Source organism: Lentinus tigrinus (assembly GCF_003813185.1).
Source record: "Lentinus tigrinus ALCF2SS1-7 unplaced genomic scaffold L226scaffold_12, whole genome shotgun sequence".
In the NCBI taxonomy this organism is placed as follows: Eukaryota; Fungi; Basidiomycota; class Agaricomycetes; order Polyporales; family Polyporaceae; genus Lentinus; species Lentinus tigrinus.
Genome location: NW_027137921.1, coordinates 90,942 through 109,444, shown reverse-complemented (window position 1 = coordinate 109,444; position 18,503 = coordinate 90,942). Strand labels below are relative to the sequence as shown.

The following is an 18,503-nucleotide window of genomic DNA, read 5'->3' as shown; positions in this document are numbered from 1 at the left end:
GGACTGGCCTACAGCCGGGGCGGACGGCCTTACAACGTGCCAGTGCGCGTTCTCCAGCCGAGGCGACAGCACCTCTCCTAACCCCGGACATGTACCCGCAGGATCAGGGGACCTCGGGAGATCCCATGTACCTATACAACGGGCAATTCAATATGTGCGCTGGATCACTCTGCGAAGAGGAGATACATACAGTGAAATACATTAGAGTCCTCCTGCGAAGTCGGAACTGGTCGAAGTGATCGGGCAACTGGTACTTGAACCCCGTCTATGCGTGTGTGTTGACAGTGCAGCGTCTCGAAAACAGTCATAAGCTGTATCAGAGATAACAACACACTTTTGTAGGAAATGACCTGAGCTGAGGCCAGGTTGAGAGCCAAGAAGCCAACTGCCGGTCCTCCTGAGTCCTCTGACGACCAGCTGAAATCGAGGTGACAACGAAGCGCCCGGGTCTGTGGACCGCGTTGCCTGAGCCGCGCACAGCACCTTGCACTCGCTCATCCATCCACCATGTCCTCCTCCCTCCCCACACTCTTTATCCTCGCCATTGCCGTAGCCCTCGGATTCGTAGGATGGTTCACAACACCAAAGGGCCCTAACCAGACGTGAGTCTCGCCAACTCGGCGGTTCATGCACACCGACCTCGAATACTGAACTGCGTTGGACTGGACGCGCTGCAGACTCATACGGACAAGCGTCCTGCTCACGCTTGCGTGCTGCTACCTCATGTGGACGGTCACGTACCTCGCACAGGTTCATCCATTGGAGAGTGAGTCTCACATTGCTCATGTAAGTTCCCGCGAGACTAGACAGTTAACTCGCATGTAGGTCCTAAGCGTGCCGCCATGGAGGAGTGAGGTGCCGCGATACGGCGACCGAGAGAGAGAGGAGGAGATTGTTGTTATCACTTGCTCTTTGGTACGCCTATGCCCCTGTGTTACGTTCATCACACCGCTCACGTCGTTCGTGGTCGTGAAGGACACTTATTGTAGATTATTCCGTGCATCGAGCCTCCTGAGGTGCTCATGTCTATTCCATACCCTTGCACTTGAACGTAAGCCTAGCTTGAAGAGCCTCAAGATGACGCGTCGTTGCGTCGCCCGTTGCTCATCACGAAATCAACATCATTACTCTGTGGTATGCCGTCCAAGAATACGTATACTAATGCAACCGCAACCATTTCGGTCACCATTCGCCCCAGGTTCGTCCTCCTTCAGGTGCTCCCCAGGCTGCAGGGTCCACAACCTTCCCCCACCCATCCGAGTCTGGCTCGCCCCAGTCAACGTCTCGTCTCGCCGAAACTTCCGCTGCGCCCCACTCGCTATATGCAGTTTCGTCCCCGGTTCCGCTTCCTGCTCCTTTGACCAGCCCTCCTCCATCATCCTCCATCCACAACGTGTCGTCATCATCAAATGGATCACCCAGGTCCTCCACTTCGTCTGTATCCGGGGGCGTCCCCCATGCATCTGCATGCGATTCTGGCGGGATGAAGTGGTGGAGCGCTGGCGCGAGCTGGATGACCCACTCATTGAAGGTGCTCGAACCGAGGGGGGTCTGATGCAACGCAAGCCCCTCGTGGATCTGAATCGCACGGACGAGCCAGTCCAGCCATCCTCCACAAGCACGCTCGATCTCCGACTCGAACCAGATCTCGTTCAGCGAGACGGACGTCTCGCGGAACCGGACCATTTTCGAGACGACGAGCTCGCCGACAACGTCAAGAGGCTGAGGACGGCCGGAGAGTTCGTGTGCCGGGTGCTGGTATGCGGCGAGCAGATGGTGAGTCCCCGCCGTCTCTCCAGCCCCGCGTGCCATGCTCTTACGCGTCATCTCCACCTCCATCCACCTTCTCACGCGTCTCGCATCCCACTCTTCTCCCTCCCGTCTCCTAAACGCGGCAACCTGGCTCGCATATCCCAGCTGTTCGTCCCTCCCCCACTCGTCCTGCTCAACGGCCGTCCCCACGCCTCCAAACTCAACCACCTCATACCCCCACTCTTCTGCGACCGCGATGCACCACGCGCGGAACTCGTCGACGGTCCACTCGAACTTGTGGTCGTGGTGCCGGAAGACGCGATCGGTGCGCCCGGTGGGGTCGGGGTAGCCCTGGCGCGCGGAGGGAGGGGCATCGGGTGCGGTGAAGCGCGCATTGAACGTGTAGGACGGCGTAGTGATGAGGAGGAAGCGGGGGCGGTACGCACCCAGGATCACGGGTGCGAAGCGGTCGAGGACGGGTTCGGGGAGGTGTTCGATGCTGCGGGAGGGCAGTCAGCTCAGGTCAATCTTAGTCAAGACGGGGGGCGGGGGCGCGTACGTACACTTCGGTCGCGACGATGCACTCGACGTCCATGAACGCGGGGTTGGCGTGCTCGAGGCTGCCCTGCCAGATGTTCACCTCGAGATCCTCCCATCGTGCGGGCACGCGGTACCACACCGACTTGGTCTCTTCGTCTTGTGGCGGTGGCGGCGGTTGGGTGATGCGCACTGTGCACTTGAGGTCGTCCTCGCATATATCGAGCCCAGAAATCTTCCTGGGGTGCAGGATGGTGCGATGTAGCTCCTCCAGCACCGCAGTGTACGCAGCATCGTCGCCGGCGTCTGATGCAGTGGCGGGGGGAAGGACGTCCTGCGGTGGTGGCGCGAGCCACGGTGCGGGGTTGCAGAGACATGCCAAGAGTTCGCCTTCGCCACATCCGATATCGAGGACCTGGGTACGTACAAACACGTCGTCGTGGGTTGGGCAAATGGCGGTTAGCTGGGAACACCGAATGTGCCACTAGCGCGTACCTCCGTAATGCCCTCGCGTCGCATGATATCGAGCACCCAACCCCTCCGCTGCAGATACAGATGTGGGCTGAAGGTCACTTGAAGCTCAGTCGGCTCGTCTGTGTCGGACATGGTAGCGGTCGGTAGAAAAGCAGTATTGGCAGGCCTTAGCGAAGTGTCTCATTATGTATTGAGCTTGCGCTGCCGCAACGGGCGTGAGCTTCGCTGAAACTTAAAGCAGCTTTGGCAACTTGATTGAGCATCAAGACTTCTCAATGACGTTTCGGGCTCTCGCTTGTGGCCCCGCCGCAGCACACCGTGCCACTCTCGAGAAAGCATGGGAAAGCGCATGCAGCAATCGAGCATCGTGGATTCATGAGAGCTAACGACACAGTATGGATACAGAGACGGTATCGTAGAGTAGTAGCTTTTGGAGAGGTCATGAAGCGATACATCATCAGCGGCACACTCGGGGATGGCGCGCTTAGTCGAAGAGACCGAAGCCCTGAAAATACAAGTAAGCAACTAGATCTCGTGTAGGGCAAAAGGATGCGTACCATGTCGTCGTCGGACTCCTCCTTCTCCTCCTCGGGGGCAGCAGCCTCTGCCGCAGCGGGAGCAGCATCAGCAGCCACGGAGGCGGCGGCAACAACGAACGCATCGGGGTTGGCGAGGTACTCCTTGGCCTATAGAGAGGAAGAAGTCAGTGATGAGTTCGTGTTATATAATGGGCGAGTAGCCTCAGACAATAAGCGGAAAAGGAAACAGCATTCGCCCGAAGGACGCTCAGCATTTTCAGTGTATATGAAAACGTCATAGGTAAACGGTAGCAAGAAGTGAACGCACCTTCTCGGCACCCTCGAACGAGTAGTCGGTAGCGAGGGCAATAGCGATGAGGTTCTTGTACGAGTTGACCAGGGAGTGCATAACGGAGACGATGGTCGGGTAGTTGATGGCGAGGGAGATCGCAGCGATGGTCGTGATACCGGAGAAGAAGCGGTCCAAGAGCTCCTTGTCGGAGATGTCGAGAACTTCGGGCGAGAAAATGTTGCCCTGGTCGAAGATCTGGACGACGGTCATACCGTAGGTGAACGGCGAGATGTTCAACATGTTGAGCAGGGTCGCCTCGGACGGGCCGACACGAGTACCAGCAGTGACGACCTGAACGTCGGACACGATTTCAATGGTACCACGAGCGATCTTGGTCGGGATACCGAGGGCCTGGAAGAAGGAGGTCTTGCCGGGTTCCATACCAGTGTTACCACCCGGGATAGTGACATCCTTGGGGGCGAGGGCACCAGCACGGGCGGGGGCAGCGACCTTGTTGGCGGTGATGATATCACGGATCTCCTTCAGGTCACCAGCAGTGAAGACGAAACCGATGTTGCCCTTGACGTGGGGAAGGAGACGCTCGAACTGGGGGTGCTCGCCGAGGATGGAACGGAGAGCACGGCGGACCATGGTGTTCTTGCCCATGACGACGATACCCTTGCCGCGGAGAGAGACACGGATCTGGTGCATCTGGTTGGAACCGACGTTGTCGACATTGACGATGAAGATGGAGGCTGGACGGCAGATACACGTTTGTCCGATGCGCGGTGTGCATTTCAAGACAAGACTCACGGTACTTGGCCACAAGCTCCTTGAGCTTCTGGAAGTAGAGTTCCTTCTGCGCACGAGTGGCACCCATTGTGATGATGTAGTCCTGGAGTGACGCGAGCACGGTCAAGCCAGGCTCAGATGTTCAATGCTGAGTCTCGACTCACTTCGGGGTTTGAGTAGTTAGACGAAGTGAATGATCAACGCCTCCCTATTGACCTCTGCGATCGCACAGTCAGACATATGGAACGCAGCTGTCATTTGGTCTGCTCACCTGTTGTGCCAAAGGATTTTTCAAGGCAGCTGGTCGTGAATATAGCAGCGGTGAATACACCACTTTGCGTGCACAGGGGCACGTATGGCTGTGGCGTACAGTTGGACAGATAGAGTTCAGACGTTTCGGCAACTGCCGGATCACCGAAATGGCAGGTGACTGGCGCCAGTGGGCTGGAACAGAGCCTGGTAGTTGCCGATTCGCGTCAGCGTGTCGCTCGGGTCCGGCTCCGAGTCTCAGTCTCAGTCTGCAGCGGCCACGACGACACGGACGTCGGTGGGCTCGCATTTCTCCCCTTGAGCCGTCTTGTCCTGCGTGGTCTTGGATAGTCAGTAGTCGACCTGGGTGGTGGACACGCACCCCTCCTTGCTTGGACGCGTCTGGGATCGCATCTCACATGCAATGGAATGTTGCGATGGGTACGGCAATCCGTCCGAGTCGCGGGTGGCCGCGAAAGTATGCTGCTGAACTTTGGGTGAGTCCGATGCTGCTTCTGAATTTGACAAGGTCTGATATGTTCCTAGAAACCCTACCGGCGTTGGTCCATTACAATCCTACTCCCATGTCTCTGCGTCTAGCAACCCTTTCATCCCTCCGGGCTGTCTTATACGCTTTTCAACATCATCACTACCCTATGCGTCGCATGACCTCCGGACTGTCGCTGTGACGGCGGTCCCATCCACCAAGAATGTAAACCGACAAGACGCGGCGTCCAATGCCATCAAATCCATGGGGAAGTGTCGCGATCTTTTGTCGCCTCAACCCAATCCTCTCCTCTTGACCGTCCGCGACATTCGCAATCGGTACCACTTCTGGAAGACCACGCACGTACTGAACAAGATGTCCTCGACAGAGCTGAGCTCATTGATTTGCTTACTCGGAACACTGTCCATCTCGGAATACGGTCACCCTCAGACTTCCTCCTACACCCATCCTCGTGCCTCACAAATGCAAGCGTCCACGTTCGCACCACACTGGGCGTTCATTGAAGAGATAGTCGGTGACAAGCATCGGCTCCGGTACTCATTACTTCCGTCCGACCATTACTGGCTTATGCGCGCGTACCTAGTCCAGTCCAGGGAGCACCTTCAGAATGGTGAGTGTCCACGCGACGAGTCCCTGCCAGAAATCTCTACGAGGAAAGGAAGTACCTCTTGGTTCTCATGGAGCGCCTGGACTTCAGGACAAGAACTTTCTCATCTTCTTGAGATTCACTATTCCGGCCCATGCTCCTCGCTCTGCCACGTTCCTCCGCTGACCTCTTGGTGCAGATCCATCAAAGGCGAGGCAAATGTTGACCAAGGTCGAGAAGCAATATTTCTCCCTTTGCGCGACGACTTCGGACCCCGACGTTTACGTATCCTTCTTCGACGCTCTTGCGGCCTCTCCTCCAGCCCTGGTGCACCAATTCGCGACGTCTCTCCTCAAAGCTCTTCACACGAGCCGATATGGTGACGAAACCAATCCTGATGCTTTCTTTCACCTCGTGCTGCGATGTGGCAATCAGTTGTCGGGTGCTCTTAAAGAAGAGCTTCTGCACGCGGTGGGCGCACACGTAGCCAGGACAGCCAAGGTCCCCTTCAGTCTCGCCACCGGTGGGAGTGAGCTGGCGCCTCCTGACATTGATCTGTTGGTCGCGGCTCTGGCGAGCGCACTCTTCTCGCCTGGGGGCGCTGCAGCAGAGCAACCTGCCATCCGTTGGAGCATTGCTGTGGCAAGCAGACTGTTTAACCCGGATTCCGTCATCAAGACCACAATCGACGTTCGCTGGAACTACGTCCTCCTCCTTGCGCTCGCACGTACCCGCGCTACCGACGGAGCAGGCCAGGTCATACCTCCCGCCTATGATCCGGTTCAACAAGCTGCAGTCGTCGAATGGCGAACTGTATGTGTTCTAGCCGCGATGGAGAACTTGTTCCGCTCGACCGAGTCTGGTGGGGCATCATTGGGAGACGATGTCGTGCGAGGCTTCTCTCAGGTCGTCCGCAGGGTGTGGAGGGAATGGACTACTGTACATCCCTCCGTCGCTCCTCCCCGTACCCTCCTGGTCACACGTATCATCTGCGCGTCCTTCCTGAGGCTCGGAGGTCAACTCAAGGACAAGGCGTTGGTCGAGGTGTGCCGCGACTTCTGCGTCGCGGCGGGGCTGTGGTCAGTTCGGGAGACCCGCCCTGAAACCGAAACTGGACTACAGCTGTTGGCATCGGAGCAGCTCTACGCGTCCCTCGTCTGCGGGACGTTTTTTGAGCGTGCCCTCGTCGATCTCATGGTCTACACGAACCGCATGCACGTTTTGCGGAGCGCGGTTGATACTGCTATAGTGCGTTACTCTCGGACAGATCCGGAGCATGCGCAAGAGTTGGTCGCATGGGCGAGAAGCCGAGCAGTCCAGCCTTCTGACACGGTCGTCGCCGCTGTTGGTGTTGCTCTTGCGAAACACGGCATCAGTGGCTTTCTTGATCGCTATCTCAACGATGCACTGCTGGGGCCGGAGTTGCGTGCGAAGGTCGTCTCAGTACACCTGCAGATGTATATGCGCTACGGGCGACGATTCCTCGACCCTGCCGACGTCGTAGAGAGGATGAAACCCTTTTTCGTCCTGGCTGCTCAACTGCAAACACCGAATCCACTGCTTAGGAGGCTCCGAGGTGTCCTCCTCACCCTCGTCCAACACCAGTGCGCTCCGAAAGTCGTCAAGATCGTGGAGGATGTCTCCGGACACCACTCGTTATGGTTCTCCGCACTGTTCTACACCCGCATCCTACGCGCGCTCCTGGAACATAGGCAATTCCGCCTCGCACAACGTACGTTGTCGCTCTGCTCGTCCAAGCATCCGGAGAACGCTGAGCGATGGACGTCTCTAGTCCTATTCAAGCTGCACCGTGTTCGGGCGAAGAGGATTGTCTTCAGGCTCATGGGACACTCGCGGTTGTCGAGGAATGCCCTTATGGCCCTTGTACGCAGTCGTGCCCGCAGATCCGACCCCATAAAGGCGACATCCCGGACGACTAGTTTGTGGATGGAAGACACGCATTCCTGGCGTCAGACGGTACACGCACTCGTCCTCAAGGGCCGCTTCGTTGCGGCGAAGCAGCTCTTCAGCGCCGTCCGCGATCGCGCCTCGCCGTCCATCCGGACGTCGATCGGCAACACCATCCTGCACGGATATATCCTCCGACGCTCGGTGTCCAACCGACGTCGAGCGGAGATGGTTGTCAATACATACCGAGAGTTCAAGGAGCAGTACGGCTTCGTGCCTGACCATGTCACTGTGAATATCCTGCTCAAGGCGCAGCTCCGTTGCACGGAGGACGTCGATGCGCTCATGGCCCGTCAGCTCTTCGACGTTCTGATCCGCAGGGGGTATCCCACTGGGTCGGGTGCCGCAATGACAGACCACGGGATGCCTGACCCTCCGCCGTTCGGAATGCAGGCTTCCCCCGTCGAGACCGTGATCGTCGGGCAGCTGGAGCTACCCAAAGTCGGCACGCCATTGCAGTACAAATCGCACGTGCGACCGCTGTACAAGATGTTCGTGACGGCGTTCTACCAGAGAGGCGATGTGGCTGCGGGGAGGAAAGTTGTGGGTATCATGAAGGCTCTTGAGGCGCAGGGGTGGGGGAGTTCTCGTCGGGTTTGACGTTTGGAGTGGGTCGGCGTGTATGTAGCGTCGTTTCGTCGGTGCCGGTGTTACGTTGCTAGGTTAAGCATAGGTTCGCAGTGCCAGCCTCTAGTTCCTCGGGCTTCAGGAAGATTAGCTGGCCTGCGTGGTGGACATGCAAATCTAGGACTGACGGGCTCTGCGAGACCATACGACATCTGAATTGATGTTCCGGAACCACTGCACATCGACCAGGATAACGTTGCCAATCCAAGACATGCATCATGAAGAGTACGTCACAATAGCGCAGTCGAAAGATGACAAGCAAAAGCTCGAGCTCGAGTCCAGCATTGCTCCAGTTCTCGTGCTGACTGATGCTCCAGTTGTTTGTATTGGATAGCTGTGCCTCTCGACCCGCCAAGCCATGCCTGCGGCGTCGTCGGGACTCAACATTAATATTACATCGTGGGACGTACAGACTATTCTTCTGTAGATATCATTGCGGAAGCCGACCGACATTGCTTTACTCCCCTCCACTTTCGACACCTGGAGCTACAGTATGATTCTAGGCTAATTGATAGTCGAGATCGATCTTCTTGATGCGGAGAATGCTGTCCTGAGTGGGAGGGCCAGCGGTCCATTTCACGTTGCCTCCAGACCACTACAGGAGAAAGTCACAACTACTCAGTCTGCGCTCGACGGTGTAGCTGATGCAAGCATAGGCTTACCGAGTTCCAGATGAACGAGGATGGCTCCGTGGGTACATTCGTATTGAGTGTAGCCACGAGCTGGCCATCGAAGTAGTATTTGGTGGCACTCGCACTCCATTCGAGGGTGTACTTTAGACAGGTCAGTTTCGAACAGCGGATAGAATGGCGCGAGAAGCACAAAGCAGTACGAACCTCATGCTCTCCAGTAGTCGGGTCAGCAGGGTAGGGGACTGCAGTGTTCGTGTTCTGCGTGTGATCGCACTGCAGGTTCTGGTTGGTGAGTTCCAACCCGGGTTGGACGTATATGTTTCCGGTGTTGTAGAACGAGGTCAAGATCTCGATGTCGGACTCTTGACAGTCGTTCTCATACGTGAAGAAGCTAGATCATCAAGGTATTGCCGTCAGACAATGAACTGGTCAAACAGCCGATGAAACGGATTGAGCTCACCCATGGCATACGCCTGCGATCGGGGAGGCGATGGCGGTGGTCTTGAAGGTACCGTACAAGATGTTGTCGTCGTAGGTTCCGACCTCCGCGCTCGGGACGCTGCCGCCGGGCTGCGTGCCACCGGAGACCTTCAGAGTGAGGTATCCGCCCTGAATGTCGACGTTCTCTGTCATGAACGTGTGCGGGTATGGGTCCTCCTCTGGGGCGACTGTGTACCCAGACCTATAGAGCTGATTCTGGTCGAGGAACTCTGCAACCGTGAGGCCGGACGAGGCGAACGTGGAGAAGTCGACTGTGAGGGTCTTCGCAGCGACGGCCGGCAGCAGGGCGAGGAGAACGGGAAACATGGTGAGAATGGGTCGTAGCAAAGTTGAAGTGGGTCGAGAGTGATTCGTCGAGGGACTAGAGCTCCAAGTGGTGCGGGCTGAAGCTTGAGTAGCACTCAAGCTCGCCAACCTTTTTATACCTTCGACCACAACCGCGGTTCTAGGCATCAAGAAACCTTAATCCATCACTGTGCCATGTGCGTCACTGGATGGCGAAGCCTCGCCAGAGAAACGCCAGACCATGCGGCCAAGGGCACCACGAGGCTATGTAGTTACCTCACGGCCGCTGCCAAGTTCGCGGCTCAGGCGACTACTATTCGCAGAACGCCCAATACTTACTACATATCCGCCGGTTTCTCCGAGGGAGTCCAGTCAGCGGGGGAGTGGGTTGGGATAGGCAAAACATATGACGCTTCCGCTGCGGCCGTGGTTCTGAGGTGGCACCTTTGAGGCACCCAGTGAAGGGACTGTATAAATAGGAAGGTAGAAGTCACCATGTCATGGTCGTTAAAAGGAATAAGGTCTGGTTGAGACTGCATGCTATACTTTTCAGACCTTGGATTTACTTAGCTGGTGAGGTTCGAGGTAAGACAGATCACGATGCCCAGAATGCTCCGAGCTTACTTCATGATGACATGCACAGCATAGTTGCAGAGCCGATTGTTGGTCGGATCAACGAGAACCAGCACTGAGCAAGTATTGCACTCTGTTTAGGACCTCCGGATCGTCGTGCTAGGGGAGAGTCGTGGGATGGCGGTTCTCGATAGAGTTTCGAAACCTCATCTCCTTCCAAACACGGTGATGTTAGGCCTAAGGGCGCCTCATTAGAACGTACATAGCTGCCGCAGACCTGAGACCTGAGGCAGGTCTGAGGCCTTGGGGATCCGACGCCCCTCGCGAGACGGATCAATTGTCCTAAAGAGCTACTGACGAATATTGGCAGTGAGTTGAGCCCACATCATTGAGCCCATGACCTAATAATATCATGCATTGTAGAATATTACACCGCGTAAGTCCACATACATAGATAGTCTGGGGATGAAGATGCTGTCCATACATGTCAGCTACTCAGACAACGAGAGCCGCTCCGAAAACAACAGCAACGCCTGCAGCCATGACCCCGAAAGCACTACCACCGAGGTGAGACGCCGCACCGTTGCTACCAGCACCGGTCGGAGCCGCCGTGCCGCTGCTAGTACCGGAGCGCGTGCCTGAGCCAGAGGGCGCCGCGGACTGAGAATAATTGACGTGTAAGTAACTCTCCAGGTACTGGTGATGCATGAATTGAAACTTACGACGCTGTTGCGCTGGGTACCAGTGACAGAGGCCCCAGAAGCCGTGGACGAGCCTGTGACAGAAGCCGCGGACGAGCCTGTGCCAGTTACGGCAAAGTTACCAATGCTGGAGACTGGCTTGCACGAGGACGTCGCAGGCGCGTCGTGCGCGGGCGGGGTAACAGCCTGTCCCTGGTGGAAGGTAGAGGTGCCGTAGACACCCATGGGCTGATAAGAGGATCCTTAGCAACGACTTCGCACAGACTGAGGGCGAAACATACCTCGCCAGTATCGCCTTGGCAGGAGTCGAACGAGCCCGGCTGGTAGTTGCCGGGCATGTTCCAATCGCAGCCCATGACATCATAGATATGTTGACAAAGGGCGGGCGCGTTGGGACCGTCCTTGCATGCACGGATACAGAACTCGTCAGCAGCCATGAAGTTCTGCGTTAACATGCATGTGAGCCACTATGCGGAATACACGTTCAAATCGCGCTCACCGTCCACTCGTGAATCTGCTCAAGCTGGCCAAAGGCGCTCGAGAAGACCAAGCCACCAATTGGGTTGCCTGAGATAGACCATGTTAATATGAGGTACGGGGTCTGCCAGAGTCTACGCAGCCAGCAAGCACAGGGCGCGGGTCAATGGTGTCGAGCTAGGCTAACTCACCATTTCCGTCTGCGCCATGAGGGTCAAGTTCACCACCTTGGCCCACGTCGCTCTCCGCAATGTTGAGCTTGGTGAGGTCACCAACACCAGTGACCTGAACGTAGTCCGGAGTTTGCACGAAGTGCGCGCCAGTAATTGCGCCGTCCGGAATAAGGCGCGTGCCATAGCCGGGCTTGATACACCATGCGACCTCGATGCGCTCCGTGTTTCCAATTGTGGAGTCCGCGCCGGGCTTGGGGGGCGCGAAGAGACAGAAGTCATCTATGGAGTTGACTGCAGGCGGTTCTCGTCAGCCGTCTCTGCCCCTCGAATGACGGTAGAAGATACGAACTGTACAAGTTTTGGCACATCGAGTTTTGGTCGCTGCCCGTGCCACACTGGTTGGTCCCAGACTGACCCTCCTCGGTAGTCTTGGGAACATTTGATGGGAGGTAAGTTGCGCTGTATGTCTGCGCCAGTGCGCCAGAAGCCAAGGCGAGAGAAAGAAGGGAGGCGAACGGAAACATGATGAGGAAAGAAGGAGCGACGAGAGACGGGGACGAGGACGGGAGAGGATATTGAGGGCGGAATCAGGAGAGATGACCCCCCTCTCCCCGGACACACCGGTTATGAGGAGGCGATCAGACAAGGAGCAGCATGGCCGCTGGAAGTCATCAAAGAGAAAGATCGAGGCCGAGGAATTGATCCCGCCTTCCCCCAACGGGATATTCTGCCCGTTCATACCATTCGATGATTCCCAGCCACACCGCCCCCAAATGAAGTGCGAGCTGCTCTCAGACTTCCGACGGACAGGAGCAAATATAGCCTATAGGCGGATGCCTGCTTACGGTTGTACAACGTGACGTTGGAAGGAAGCTGTGAAAAAATCTGTGTGAGGGAGGGCGGTATATCCTTAGATTGCACACCTATGATCGGGCGGATTGACATGATGCCGCTTTGGCGTCGTCTGTCCGACAATTCCGGTATGCGCTGCAGGACCGGACGGCATGATGAAATAACCCCTACAGCGTTGTTTGGGAATTCAACGTCAAAGCAACAAGTCGCCTACATGACACGTCTCCTGAGTATATATGCCATAATGGGGAGGGGGAATGAACATACGTACTATACAGGTTCGAAGCTGTTGGAAGCTTACTGTAGTCGGGCGCTTTCGTTAGCCAAGTGCAATGAACTTGAAATTCTCACCGGTTTTGAATGCATACCAGCCTCACTTGATCGAATGAAGACAGAACTGCTATAGTCACACTGAACTCCGATCACATCCTGAATACTCGATACTAAGAATGATGATACAATACACGGTCGATTGATACAAACAAAGTAGCCTACGACTCGCGTCAAAATCGTACACGTTCCAGAGGGACACGAACTCACGGATAGCAACGGTGCAAACAAACTGCAGCAACATATTGAGGTTGGATAACATCAATCCTCGTAACCCAACTCGTGATCTCTCTTCGCCCTCCTCAGCGCAGCCCGCTCCTCCTCAGGCAGCGCATACCACCCTTCGACGCTTTCTTCAAGCTCCAACTCCCACTTCTCTTCGAGCTCTAGCATCTTCTTGCTCTTTGGCTTCGGAGGTGCCTTAGGCGGTGGAGGAGGCGGCGTCCGTCGGTTCGGGTGCAACGGGGCGATCCGCCGGAGCATGCTCTTCGACGCCTTCGCGAGCGGAGAGTACGTCGGACGCGAGGTCTGAGGAAATGGAGAACTCGGGAGGGAGGAAACCTTGCGGATGAGCTCCGACATAGGTGTCGATTTCTTAGAGCTGATGGTATATGTGCGGTTGGTATTGGTGAAGCTGGTGCGACCGGCGTTCGCGTTGGGAGTCACGGGCATTACAGGCTTGTAAGGACTGGCCGCTGAAGACTTGCTCACTGCGCGGGCAGGACTCTCGGGAACATCGTTTTCCTACATCATTCGTGTCATTGAGCGATGCCTGCGCGTGGATGGTGTCCAGAATGAAGACTCACCTTTGAGCCCTGTTCGCCTCCCGATGACCTGCGTCCCTTCTTCTGTGGGGCTAGTGCAGGTGCATCAATATCGGTGGCGATCGTGTTGGTTGAGATGTCGGCTGCGTTTGCGCCGTCGTCCTCATCGTCGGAAAGGACGACTGCACGCTGCTTGCCCTTGCCCTTCTTCAAGGCAGGGGCATCCAATGGGGCATCCTTAGGATCCGGCTGGACATCATTGGCGGAGGTGGCGGATGAGGACGGGTTCTTCTCTTTCTCTCTGCGCTTCGAAGCAGGCGCCGGTACCGGCGGAGGAGGCATCATTTCCTCTTCCTTGTCCTTGGTCAGCTCCAGCTCCGCCTCGACGTCAGAGTCTTCAATGATCTCCTTGCTCGGCGGCAACTTGTCCTTTGCACCCGCTTTGGCTTTGGCCTTGGCCCTTGCAGGCCTCTCCTTTGGCGGTGCCTTCTCCTTCGCTGCGGCCTTCTTCGCACCCTTCTTGCCCTTCGCCTTCGACTTTGATGGTTCGTCTCCTGCCCACTCGTCCTCATCCTCTTCCTCCGTGCGAGCCTTCTTCCTACTCTTCGTAGGCTTCTCGACTGGCCCGGCAGCCCAATCCTCATCGTCTTCTTCAGCATCCTTGCGCTTCCGGCGCGCCGGCTTCGGCTTCACTGGAGGAGGCTGCGTCTCGGGCACGACACTCGGGGAAGGGAGTGGCGCGGGTGCGGGTGCGGGTGGCCGTCTGGCCTTCTTCTGCGTCTTGGCCGCGGTGGGAGCAGCGTCTGTACCTACCAAGACGCTGTCTTCATCCGCGCCGAAGTCGGACTCGTCTGCAAGCGCGGCCAGCGCAGGTGGTGGCCGCTTCCGCTTCCGCGGCATGAGCGGTGGAGGCGAAGAGAATGGAGACTCATCTCGTCGTCTGCTCGCGCCGCCAAGGTCCTGAGAGGTCCTTGGCACGGAGCGAGAGGACGATGATCCGGACGTTGAGGGGGGAGGGGGAGGGTCAGAGGGTGGTAGCTGCGAGCTCCCATGTGATACGTGTGGGGGAATGTGCGGGGAAATGGGGAAGTCTGAGGTAGGCATCGGGATGGTATCCACGTCCGACTCGAAACCATCCGGCTCATGCGTCGTCTTGGCTCGCTTCTTGGGAGACGGTTTCGACGAGTCCCTTGCCTTCTTCCCTTTCTCCTTGGCCTTCTCCTGAGTCTTCTTCCCCTTTGGCTGAGCTTTCGACTTACTAGGAGGGAGGAAGGACAGCTCGTCATCCGACGAGGACAACTCGATCACGTCGTCCTGGACCGCAACCTGCTTGCCTTTCGCCTGAGAGCGTGCCCGAGAGCGCATTTTCGCCCGATCAGCAATACCCATCATCGAAAAGTTCCCCATCTCCACTCCGCTATCAGATATCCTCTGGGACACATCCGTGGCCAGTTCGGTGGGTGCAGTCGGAGGGAAGGACGACGATGCAAGAGGCGGCTGCACTGGCAATGGGGGCGGGGGCATGGGATTGAGAAAAGAGACGGACGTGCTCGCCGAAGAAGAGGCGATGCTTGCAGGAGTGCTGTTAGAGATGGATGACGCGGGATTCGCTGGGTCCTTCCGCTTAACAGGACGCGGCTTTGGCCTCGGCCTCGGGGCCGGTTGGATGGAGGATGACGTAGAAATAGAGCTGTCTGTAGTCGCAGCGACGCCAGATGTCCCTGCCGTCTGTATGCTTGAAATGCCAGGGCGCATGGCAGGGCTGAAGGAAGATATGTCGGAAACCACCGAACGATCAGCAGTGAAGTTGGCCGTTTGTATCTCAGAGACTACGAGAATGATGTCCAATTGGCATGCGAAAACGCATATAGGGGGAATATAGCGCACCTGTCGTGTCCTGACGGCCTTTCGGTGGTTGGGGAGCACGTTGCTTGGGACCGGTGGGAAGGTCGGTGAAGTTGGCAGTTTGGACAGTGGACACTGATAGGAGCTTGCATCATAACATATTTCACGCGGTATGTATACTCACCTGTCTCGTTTGCCGCACGACCAGGCAGCTGCAATCGGGGAGGCGGTGGGAGGCCTGCCCCAGGGTTGCCTCGTCGCGGCTCAAGCACCATGGACTCCTCTCCCTCGCTGTCTTCCACGTATCCATCGTCGTACGCCATCCCAGTAGCGTTCACAGAGAAACACTTCGACGTCGCGGGAGCAGAGATGGGGCGGAGCGGAACAGGCAGTGGTAAGGATGAGAAAGGACGATACTTGGTGTTTAGCGCACATCATGATCAATGTGCTGTGTCTGTTTACGCGTCCCACGTGTTTCGCGCCCGCTGTCCACGTGATCGCGTCTATTGAGGCGCGCCGGCGTTTGAGCATGTACCCGCGGCTGTCAGCCCTTCACACTCAGCTTCCGCGCAGCCAGCACTCCAGCCGAGGCCACTTCTTCTCAACCTCATCGTTCCGTACAGTGCACAGTCTATCGCTATGGCTGCTCTCAAGTTCCCGTTCACTCAGCTTCCACACATCGAGTCCTCACCAAAGCGAGTCCGTGTCCTCTTCGGCGGCGAGTACATTGTCGACACTACAGATGCGCTACTGGTGTACGTCATCCCTGCCAGCGCAATCTCCTGAATTTGTCCGCTTATGCACATTGTCTTTAAGCTGGCTAAAGCCCCACTATCCATACTACTTCTTCAAGACAAAGGACGTGCCACAGAAGTACCTCGCGGATGCCTTTCAGTCTCAGAAACACCACATCTACGACATCGTCGTCGGGAACCGCCGCGCGGAGGCTGCGGCGACGCTCTACCACGACGACGAGCTTGACGGGCTCATCCAACTTGAGTTCTCCGAGATGGACGCTTGGTTCGAGGAGGACGAGCAGATTTACGTGCACCCCAAGGACCCGTACAAGGTGCGTCAGCCACGCACCCCAGCTTCATGTCCGCGACACCAGGGAGGGGCTGAAAATAGCCCGCTGGCGCTGACCCGGTGCCTTGCAGAGAGTCGACGTCCTGCATTCGTCCAGGCACGTCCGCGTCGAGATCAATGGGGTCGAGGTGGCAAACACGACGCGGCCGCGGCTCCTGTTCGAGACCAGCCTCCCCATCAGGTACTACATCCCCAAGACTGACTGCAAGCTTGAGCTCCTCCTGCCGTCAGAGACCAGCACACAATGCCCGTACAAGGTGCGCCTAGGTCACGCATTGTCAATGGACTGGTGCTCACGGTCTCGCGGGCAGGGCATCGCGAGCTACTACAACGTCAGCCTCCCTTCGGGCGAAGTTGTGGAAGACATTGTCTGGTGGTACCGCACCCCGCAGCTTGAGTGCGCGGAGGTCAAGGGCTGTGTCGCCTTCTACAACGAGAAGGTCGACATCTACGTCGACGGCGAGCTACAGCCCCGGCCCGAGAGCCCATGGGCGAGCAAGCGCGCCAGCGCGATCGTACCCGTATGAACGAGGAGGTTCGCGCCGCGTGATGAAGGTACCCCTGTATGATATAACACTCGGACACACGTAAGGACATTTTATTAGTTGGGTTCTTGTAAATCGCACTGCTCTCGTAATGCTTCGTACCTTGTCAATGTAGCCACATATGCTTGGAAACTCACCTTAGGCAATCAAACATCCCACACCATAGTTAGACGCAACTGGCTTCCTGTGTTCTCTCCGATAGATCCAAACGTCTGGAAGAAGGCCTCGGGAAAGCAATACATAGCGATAGCAATATGGATGGGCGGCACTGCGCGGATATCTTCGAGGGAAGGTATATACACCTATGGCGGTGATATTAGGCGGACTATGAGGGTGCCGATGAAACTGGTGTTGGAGGCAGCTGCGGTGGGTGTTGATCTGTAGGCGACTGGCGTTCTACTGCAATCTCTGCAGACAGACGGGAAATCTCAGAGAACGCTGCGCGCAAGAGATCGAGGTCCGCGTCGAGGTTTTCCGCTCGGGACTTCATCTACATCTCGCAAGTAAGTTGGCATTCGACTAAAAGGAAGGGAAGCACGCACAGCAGCAATGGTATCGCTGGCGGCGATGAGCTCATGGTGATGGTTATACACCAAGCTCTGCCGCTCACTATCCAATTGCCGCATCTCTGTAATCAGTTGTGCCACACCTCCATAAGCAAGCATTATCGTAGCGGCTCGCATTCGGACGATACGAACCTGTCAGCAAGTCATTCTCCGTCTTCAGCAGCGTCGGCAGTGACGAAGTAGTAATCAACTGCTCGTAGTACGCGCGTGCATCGAACACGGGCGAATCTACAGTGCACGGTGAACTCGAACGCCTATTATACCATGAAGATTGGGGAGGATACTTACCGAAGTCCATGGGGTCATGACTGCTCTTCCCGCTTCCCAGCGGCGGAGGGGGTCCCAACCCAAGCCCATAATGTTTCCTCAACAAATCTCTCGCCCTCACCTTCTGCGGCGTCCCTGGCACGGTACCAGACCCGTTCGTATGTCTCGCTCCCGCCGCTCCTCCCGTCTCCAATCCCAGCGCTGTCGTTGACCCAGGGGCAGAGCCCGGCAGCCCGTGTCCTGAGGTACGGCGTGTTGCCACCACGGAAGCAGATGCAGAAGAGGAGGCTTGGGGCGGATGAGCAGCGGAGCGAAGAGATGCTTGTGAGGCAGGGCGTCGGAGAGGCGAGGCGGGTGGACGGGGAATCGACGCGTTGCGCGAGCCTGGGGCTAGCGGTGTATGGGGCGCGTGCGGGGTTCCTGGAGTGTATGGCGGGGTGCGTGGTGTGCGGGGTGGGCTTGCTGGTGTCAGTGACATAGTGTGCTATTCTGAAGTTGAGCGGCGGAGTGGGATGCGAGTCTCAGTGTAGCCCTAGTCGATGACGATGAGCGGTGAAGTAGAGTTCAACGTTCAGCCTGAGATGGAGCGCTCACAACCGCCCA

At 57.0% G+C, this 18,503-nt stretch overlaps 9 protein-coding genes across 9 annotated transcripts; 3 read left to right on the top strand and 6 right to left on the bottom strand.

The window, feature by feature from the left end:
* Positions 1-507: 507 nt before the first annotated feature.
* On the top strand, positions 508-854 carry L226DRAFT_571019 (ATPase, V0 complex, subunit E; the record flags this gene model as incomplete). The annotated part of the gene is made up of 3 exons (XM_067684505.1): positions 508-602; positions 678-766; positions 826-854. The coding sequence occupies 3 exons, from the start codon at positions 508-510 to the stop codon at positions 852-854; spliced, it is 213 nt and encodes a 70-aa protein (XP_067535296.1).
* A 202-nt stretch (positions 855-1,056) lies between these two features.
* L226DRAFT_534941 (uncharacterized protein) lies at positions 1,057-2,896 on the bottom strand. Its single transcript, XM_067680788.1, has 3 exons — positions 2,785-2,896; positions 2,316-2,704; positions 1,057-2,251 (listed from the first exon to the last, which is right to left on the bottom strand). The coding sequence occupies exons 1-3, from the start codon at positions 2,806-2,808 to the stop codon at positions 1,183-1,185; spliced, it is 1,482 nt and encodes a 493-aa protein (XP_067535295.1). The 5' UTR covers positions 2,809-2,896; the 3' UTR covers positions 1,057-1,182.
* Positions 2,897-3,114: 218 nt separating this feature from the next.
* L226DRAFT_612990 (60S ribosomal protein uL10) lies at positions 3,115-4,543 on the bottom strand. Its single transcript, XM_067686459.1, has 5 exons — positions 4,530-4,543; positions 4,387-4,468; positions 3,610-4,328; positions 3,321-3,449; positions 3,115-3,268 (listed from the first exon to the last, which is right to left on the bottom strand). Exons 2-5 carry the CDS (start codon positions 4,451-4,453, stop codon positions 3,248-3,250), a joined length of 936 nt encoding a protein of 311 aa, XP_067535294.1. The 5' UTR covers positions 4,454-4,468; positions 4,530-4,543; the 3' UTR covers positions 3,115-3,247.
* A 295-nt stretch (positions 4,544-4,838) lies between these two features.
* On the top strand, positions 4,839-8,642 carry L226DRAFT_534939 (uncharacterized protein). The gene is made up of 3 exons (XM_067680787.1): positions 4,839-5,111; positions 5,161-5,732; positions 5,908-8,642. Exons 1-3 carry the CDS (start codon positions 5,095-5,097, stop codon positions 8,274-8,276), a joined length of 2,958 nt encoding a protein of 985 aa, XP_067535293.1. The 5' UTR covers positions 4,839-5,094; the 3' UTR covers positions 8,277-8,642.
* L226DRAFT_534938 (concanavalin A-like lectin/glucanase) lies at positions 8,559-10,070 on the bottom strand. Its single transcript, XM_067680786.1, has 4 exons — positions 9,396-10,070; positions 9,140-9,326; positions 8,966-9,076; positions 8,559-8,898 (listed from the first exon to the last, which is right to left on the bottom strand). Exons 1-4 carry the CDS (start codon positions 9,740-9,742, stop codon positions 8,803-8,805), a joined length of 741 nt encoding a protein of 246 aa, XP_067535292.1. The 5' UTR covers positions 9,743-10,070; the 3' UTR covers positions 8,559-8,802.
* A 589-nt stretch (positions 10,071-10,659) lies between these two features.
* L226DRAFT_486520 (uncharacterized protein) lies at positions 10,660-12,436 on the bottom strand. The gene is made up of 6 exons (XM_067677161.1): positions 11,995-12,436; positions 11,664-11,936; positions 11,495-11,562; positions 11,277-11,438; positions 11,017-11,223; positions 10,660-10,954 (listed from the first exon to the last, which is right to left on the bottom strand). The coding sequence occupies exons 1-6, from the start codon at positions 12,167-12,169 to the stop codon at positions 10,790-10,792; spliced, it is 1,050 nt and encodes a 349-aa protein (XP_067535291.1). The 5' UTR covers positions 12,170-12,436; the 3' UTR covers positions 10,660-10,789.
* Positions 12,437-12,912: 476 nt separating this feature from the next.
* On the bottom strand, positions 12,913-15,839 carry L226DRAFT_560406 (uncharacterized protein). Its single transcript, XM_067683363.1, has 5 exons — positions 15,621-15,839; positions 15,479-15,571; positions 13,634-15,420; positions 13,038-13,571; positions 12,913-12,988 (listed from the first exon to the last, which is right to left on the bottom strand). The coding sequence occupies exons 1-4, from the start codon at positions 15,757-15,759 to the stop codon at positions 13,089-13,091; spliced, it is 2,502 nt and encodes an 833-aa protein (XP_067535290.1). The 5' UTR covers positions 15,760-15,839; the 3' UTR covers positions 12,913-12,988; positions 13,038-13,088.
* Positions 15,840-16,005: 166 nt separating this feature from the next.
* On the top strand, positions 16,006-17,371 carry L226DRAFT_534935 (DUF427-domain-containing protein). The gene is made up of 4 exons (XM_067680785.1): positions 16,006-16,191; positions 16,253-16,505; positions 16,594-16,779; positions 16,834-17,371. Exons 1-4 carry the CDS (start codon positions 16,076-16,078, stop codon positions 17,047-17,049), a joined length of 771 nt encoding a protein of 256 aa, XP_067535289.1. The 5' UTR covers positions 16,006-16,075; the 3' UTR covers positions 17,050-17,371.
* Positions 17,307-18,480, bottom strand: L226DRAFT_63368 (uncharacterized protein). The gene is made up of 4 exons (XM_067687113.1): positions 17,922-18,480; positions 17,766-17,861; positions 17,610-17,695; positions 17,307-17,557 (listed from the first exon to the last, which is right to left on the bottom strand). Exons 1-4 carry the CDS (start codon positions 18,376-18,378, stop codon positions 17,393-17,395), a joined length of 804 nt encoding a protein of 267 aa, XP_067535288.1. The 5' UTR covers positions 18,379-18,480; the 3' UTR covers positions 17,307-17,392.
* Positions 18,481-18,503: the final 23 nt, after the last annotated feature.